We start from the raw sequence: 6,601 nt of genomic DNA on the forward strand, positions 1-6,601 counted from the left end.
ATTGATCTAACATAAAAAATTTTGCACAAAACACAAAAATGAAAATAAGAAAAGCTAAATCCTGATACTTTGTACTAGGTAACTAGCATGATGAAAAAAAATTCGAACCTCCTAAAGATTTCAAAATTAATAAAGCTTAATAATGATTCCCACACACACAGGTTTATACAAATAAAATTATTGAAACAATACACAAAAATTTCTGTATTGGTCATTGTAAAATTATTGTGTTGTGAACTAAAATTTTTGTGCTCAATAATTTTGTTGTGCAATTTAAAATTTAGTATCACCACAATTTCTATAATGACAGAAAAAAAATAAAAAGAAAAAAATAGAGAAAGAAACAGAAGAAGAGGAATAGGAATGGGTTGTGATAATGATAATAGAGGAAAACGAAACGAGAAAAAAAAATCAAACTAAAAAGGAAGAGAAGGAATAAATGACAATTTGTATCCATGAGAGATGAAAACGCTGACATTTGTACCCATGAAAGCTCGAAACTAATCTTGTACCTATGATAGATGCTGTCTGTGTGACAAAAGTGCTCTGGCTTGGATCTGAGCTTGGTTCGTGGGTTTCCGAACCTACGTGGCACTCCACCCCCCTTCCAAAAAAGCTATATCTGAGCCAACCATTCACCATCATCATCTTCATCTTCTTCACCATCATCCCCATCCATCACTGTCTCTTCCCAGCCACCATAACCTCCATCACCATCACCTCAGCACCGCCACAGCCACTTCCCTTCACCACAACCTCCGGCGACAACCCACACCGCCGCGCCCCTTTCTCTTCTTCTTCCCCTCTTCTCACCTCCGCTGAGCCCAGAAACCACAGCGCCAGCTCCTCCTCTCCACCAAACAGCCGCGACACCCAACCTTCTCCGCAGCGTCCTTACAGCGTTCCAACCCGTCACCACTCCCCTGTCCGAACCCTACCTCCCCCAAAGCTCCCAGCAGCATCAGACAAGCCAAAAATTTCAAACAGCAACATGAATCAAAACAGCAAAATTTTCAAACAGTAGCATGAATCAAAACAAACCTAAATCCACTATCCAGCTCAGATTATCTAACAACCTAAGCAACTAACATGCATTTCTAACTAACCAAATTAAGCAAAATGAACTAAAAGCAATACAATGAAAGAAACAGAACTCAACAAAATGAAAATGGAAACATGGGAAGCAGAAAATGAACAGGTGAAGGGAAGATGATGGCTGAATTGGCAGAAGCGGCGGCCTGGTAGTGGCACTGCTTCAATTGCAGCAGCGGAGAGTGAACGCAGCCATGAAACAGGGGATGGAAGACACAGGGGTTGCACCCTGTTCTGGTCGTTCCATGGGAGAACGGGAAACGGAGCTGGAATCGCGACGGTGCTAGGCTGGTTCGCGATGGTGAGACGGGATGACAGAGAAGGAAGAAGAAAGGGGGAAAGGGACTCAGCGTCGATGTCGCTGTGGCTCATCGACGGCGCGGCGGTTCGGCCAGTGAGAGAGAGGGAGGAGAAGGTGGCCGGTTCATTGGTGTGGCTGAGGAAGACAGAGAACACGCAAAGGGGAGAAAAGGGAAGAGGGTTGCGGTGGCTCGTAGAGGCCGATGGTGATGGTTGGCGGAGCTAGGGTTTGGACAGGGGAGTGGTGACGGGTTGGAACGCCGCTGCGGAGAAGGTTGGGTGTCGCGGCTGTTTGGTGGAAAACGAGAGGAGACCCAGGAATGGAGAAGGTGGCCGCTGCCGCTCTGGGCTTTGGTGGAGAGTTGGAGCTGGCGCTGTAGTTTCTGGGCTCAGCGGAGGTGAGAAGAGGGGAAGAAGAGAAAGGGGCGCGGCGGTGTGGGTTGTCGCCGGAGGTTGTGATGAAGGGAGGTGGCTGTGGCGGTGCTGAGGTGATGGTGATGGAGGTTATGGTGGCTGGGAAGAGACAGTGATGGATGGGGATGATGGTGAAGAAGATGAAGATGATGATGGTGAATGGTTGGCTCAGATATGGCTTTGAGGGGGTGAGAGTGCCACGTAGGTTCGGAAACCCACGAACCAAGCTCAGATCCAAGTCAGGGCACTTTTGTCATACGGACAGCATCTATCATGGGTACAAGATTAGTTTCAAGCTTTCATGAGTACAAATGTCAGCGTTTTCATCTCTCATGGGTACAAATGGTCATTTATTCGAAAGAAAAGGAAAAGTTGTCGAAGAAACCCGTATGCATAAACATGTGACTTGATGAGTTTAATTTTAATGCACTCACGTTTTATGAAGTTGTACAATTATATCTTTTTTTTTTTCGTTTTATGAAGTTGTACAATTATATCTATTTTTTTTTTTTGAATAACCATTCACAGTCAATGTGAAAAATAGTTATTTTTACTGATTAGATGTACATGTAAAACTATTAAAACTATTATACAACGACAGTACATCAAAATTAAATTCTTAATACAACAGTAAATATAAAATCGGTTCCCTTTTTTCTTTGGGGGTTCGGTTTCCACAATTTTATTTGGTTCCGGTTGTTTTTGAAGACCTTATACAGAGAAAGAGCAAAGCAGTGAAAAAAAAAAAGAGAAAAAAAACGATAACCGTATCTCTGCATCATTTTCGGTCCAGCATAAAGGATTAGTCATTAGACTGACTTCGATTCCTCAAGTTCTACTGAGGGAATGCCACTAAAGCAATTTCCAGGTTTAGTGTGAAGCAATGGTTTCTGGTACAATTTATACTGCAATTGTTTCAGGAGTCTATGTGCAACAACAAATCGAATAACAAAGAAATCAAAGAAGACACGCATGCAATTCATTCACCTGAACTGTTATCCATTCATATAGAAATGCATCAGCAAACATCAGGCACATGCCACCAACATGTATTCATTTGTTGATTCCACATTGTTTATATATTAACACTTAATCCAAATCGGAAAGTAAACAGAAATACCATAATGTATGCAAAATATTGTAGCCAACAATCACAGATGACAGAACAGTTTTAAGCTATAGCGCATGAGAGCATTTACGATGCAAAAACAGTTCCTAAGGTGAGCTGTGGTATCACTAGATTATTGGTGGGTATTGCTTTGCCTGCTGCCTGACCCTTCTTTTATACTCTGTAGCATCCTGCAAAAATAAGACAATACTACAATGTTAAGAGACCTTTTATAATAAGAAATTAATTGCCCCACTTCACCTGGGGGCAACAAGGGGCATAAAATGTTACTGCATAATCGTTTCTGGGCACCTACTAATATTTCACCATGTCCAAACCCAACTTCAAGTAGGTGAGTGGTCAATTTAACAATCCTCGGTGAAGAGGGCTGCTAGGATGGAGAAGAGACACTTTGAAAAGCATGTGACTGTCTCGCATTTGTATGGATTATATGATCAGTCATTCTTTAAACTCTGAAAGAGACTACAAAAGAAAGAAAAGAAATGTCCGATTTCTTAGGTTAGATACCTGGATAAATAGATGATATCCCTCTGTCTGAGCAGGATCAGCAGGATTTGGCTGGTCAAGCAAATCCTGGATACCAACAAGAATTTGCTTCACTGTTATAGCTGGTCTCCACCCCTACAATGACAATAAATCTGTAAACCTGTTTGCTCACTGACATGTAAATCAAACTATATAAGTTAGTCTCAAGCAGTCCTACACAAGAGAGATGAACTTACACTATCCTCATTAAGTATAGACAAGCAAACAGTTCCAGATGGATAGACATTAGGGTGGAAGAAGCCTTGTGGGAATTTACACTTCGGAGGCTTGCTAGGGTAGTCTTCACTGAAGTGCATTGTAAGGGGGAAAAAGCCACCTTCCCAATCAGTCTGCAACATATGAAATGTAAACTTGATAGAATGCAAATAACAGGCTCACTATTCGACAAGCTGCTTTCTTAGGTGGGACACAGCTCACAGTTGTCAACTGAAATTATGACCCACACAGCAATTACACACAAAAACACAGACACAAAGGGTACTTAGAAGCTAGAATCAGAAGTGGGAAATGGAAACAGTACCGGAAAAAGTTTTAACAGAGCAGTAAAAGAACAATCAAGAAAAGTAACAACCAAAGCAGTGATTTGGCTACACAGAGAAACCAAACAAGACAGATGTCAAGATAAAGCAACAAAATAGCACTTTTAACAAACATCCAATTAAAACAAAAACAAATGCAGTTACTAAAAATTGAAGGGAAAAAATAAGAACTGAATCTCAGCAAACGGCTAATTGTAAAGGGTGTTTTGAAATCGTTGCAACTCATGATACAAGTATGATTCAAAGTCTGCCATTATCAAATTTCAGAAACAACAAATCAGATCATGTGCGATCTAAATTATGCATCCAGAAGTTCTAGTTCTAAGCATGATCCTAGTGGCTTACAGCCTTTCAATAATTGCAAAAGACATTAAACAAGGGGGAAAATGTTCCTATCCTTTTAACTCACTAAACGCAGTGACTAAGGGGTAGAATGTCAAGATCATTAATGTTAAAAATTAATAGTTGCCAATCTTTCCGACTGCCTAAAAGAATCAATCTTTTATTTTTACCGATAGTGACATGCTGGATTACTTAAAATTCCATATTAACCAAAACAGTTAAATAGGGTTTAATTTTGATGCACTGAAAGTATAAAAAATTTTACACGATCATCCAAATAAGATTCATGTGTTCAGATGATTTTTTAAGTAGTGGGTTTAAAAAGTTAGTTATTTTGACTGATGTGCCTACACACAATGTAAAACTCAAAAGACTGAAAATGCATAAAAAATTAAAAAGTAAACTGGTTAAATTCACTGTTTTCCTTTCCTAACAAGGTGAGTGACTTTTCCCATTAGTTTCCTTTATGGCAGTTGAAATCCCTGAGCTCCAACCGACCTATTTAATGGAATTAGATTTGGCATTGCTGTTTTACAAAATACAAATCGCCAATGCTAAATACACACCCAAAATTACTAAGCACACACCTTTTCTCTTAATTGACAAAAATACATACACACTAAAATAAGAATAAAAGGCTTGCTCCTAATAATTTGGATGTTCACACTACTGAATTCAAGTTATTCACATAAAAATAACAACAATAATAAGAAAATAAAAACATAGATGAAATTCCCTCTATTCACACGACATCTTTAGCAATAATTTTTCTTTTATAAAAGAAAATTTTGAAAAATACAATTTATAATACTCAGTTTCAGCCCAGAAGGAAAACCTAAAATCACAAGCCCATAATAAGCATGAATCAAATTTCACGCAACTCCAACATTGACAAGTGCCAATTCAAAATCGACCAACACATGATCAGAAGCAAAACCATCAAGTTAAATCGCAGAAGTAGGGAATTCAAGTTGGTAATCACAAAACACCAAAGGAACCAACTAATTTAAGTAAGAAAAAGAGAAACTCACCCCAGACTTCCCAGGAATAGTGCAATGCCACACCATCAAATTCACCGTACCATCAGGCAGCGTCTCCGGTTTCGCCACAAAACCCTAAATCACAATCAAAAAAGGAAAAAATACCACCGTTCAGAATTAACCCTAGAAAAAATAATTCGAACAGAAAAAGAGGAAAGAGGAATGGTTGTTGGACACTAACATGAGGATGATTCTTGCGCCACGACTTGCGCTCCTCAGCGAGTCGTCCACGAGCAATACCAGACATGTTTTCTTCTTCTTCTGAGTCACGAACTCGTTCGCACCGAGTTAGCTCAGTGGCGCTTTGGTTTGCTTTATAAACGCGCTTTCTGCTTTTCTTCTTTTCCCCAAACCCCTCTTAGTTTTTTGGGCGAGAGAGTGGTATGGCTTGTAGGATTTGTGGGAAGTGACAAGTGAACAAAAACAAACGCCTTTCAAGTTGTTGATTGTATTTGTATGCAATACTTTGGAACGAAACGTACGGTCATGATTCAATCGTGAGGCAACTTGTTTCGATTCTGGGGGCGGGAAAAACGTTGTCGTTTCGTATTTTTCTGTCTCCTTTTATTTTTTCAAAAAAATAAAAAATGGAGAAATGAAAAGCTTCAAAGTCAATGCTTATTTATTCCAACCTTGCGTCAGAATCACGCCGACGTAGTCTTAACGCCTTCACGTGACCAAAATACCATTTTGAAAGAAAAAATAAAATGAAGTTCAACTCTTTTTTTAATTTTTAAAATTAGAAAGTTTGAATTTTTTTCTTTTTTAAATTTTTTTGAGAAATTAACATATATTTTGAAATTTTTAAGTACTAAAAAAAATAATTAAGAGAATGAATTGAAACTCTGAATTTTTTTTTTGTCTTTCAACTATCTTCTGAACTTAAAAATAATAATAAATTAATTTTTGTTGTGATAAGAAATAAATGTCCATTTAATATGGACCATTCATATTTTTAGAAATTAATTTAGTAATGGATAAAATAATGGTGATAATCATAAATATGAGTGTATAGTGTGTTGTCTATAAATGTGAACATGCGTTGCTCAATCACCTGCAAAACATAGGTAATGTTTTGCTAGAGATAAAAACTAAAAATCTGCAACCTGCTGCAAAAACGCAGACTACGATTGGTAGAGAAGGGCAACCACGTCTCGAAATATGTCCCTTGGCCCCCTGCATGCAAATATGAGTAGCCT

The 6,601-nt window shown here is 38.7% G+C and overlaps 1 protein-coding gene across 2 annotated transcripts; it reads right to left on the bottom strand.

Annotated features, from left to right (window-relative positions):
• Window positions 1–2,763: 2,763 nt before the first annotated feature.
• On the bottom strand, window positions 2,764–5,906 carry LOC107627012 (SUMO-conjugating enzyme SCE1). 2 transcript variants are annotated; one of them, XR_001617552.3, is made up of 6 exons: window positions 5,584–5,831; window positions 5,394–5,477; window positions 3,658–3,810; window positions 3,443–3,556; window positions 3,231–3,341; window positions 2,764–3,105 (listed from the first exon to the last, which is right to left on the bottom strand). XR_001617552.3 is itself a non-coding variant. In XM_016329897.3 (5 exons), the coding sequence occupies exons 1-5, from the start codon at window positions 5,647–5,649 to the stop codon at window positions 3,043–3,045; spliced, it is 480 nt and encodes a 159-aa protein (XP_016185383.1). In that variant the 5' UTR covers window positions 5,650–5,906; the 3' UTR covers window positions 2,764–3,042. The 2 variants fall into 2 exon arrangements, 1 of the variants encoding a protein (XP_016185383.1); XM_016329897.3 differs by lacking the exon at window positions 3,231–3,341 and having other exon boundaries at window positions 5,584–5,906.
• Window positions 5,907–6,601: the final 695 nt, after the last annotated feature.

This window comes from Arachis ipaensis, chromosome B1, assembly GCF_059453495.1.
Source record: "Arachis ipaensis isolate K30076 ecotype BB chromosome B1, ASM5945349v1, whole genome shotgun sequence".
Classification (NCBI taxonomy): domain Eukaryota; kingdom Viridiplantae; phylum Streptophyta; class Magnoliopsida; order Fabales; family Fabaceae; genus Arachis; species Arachis ipaensis.

Excerpts from the sequence above, each read along its gene's own strand:
- LOC107627012 (XM_016329897.3), bottom strand. The coding sequence starts at position 5,649 with ATGTCTGGTATTGCTCGTGGACGACTCGCTGAGGAGCGCAAGTCGTGG. Across the intron at positions 3,557-3,657 it reads CTATACTTAATGAGGATAGT|GGGTGGAGACCAGCTATAAC; the intron begins GTAAGTTCATCT and ends TTGTCATTGTAG. Across the intron at positions 3,106-3,442 it reads GATATCATCTATTTATCCAG|GATGCTACAGAGTATAAAAG; the intron begins GTATCTAACCTA and ends TTATTTTTGCAG.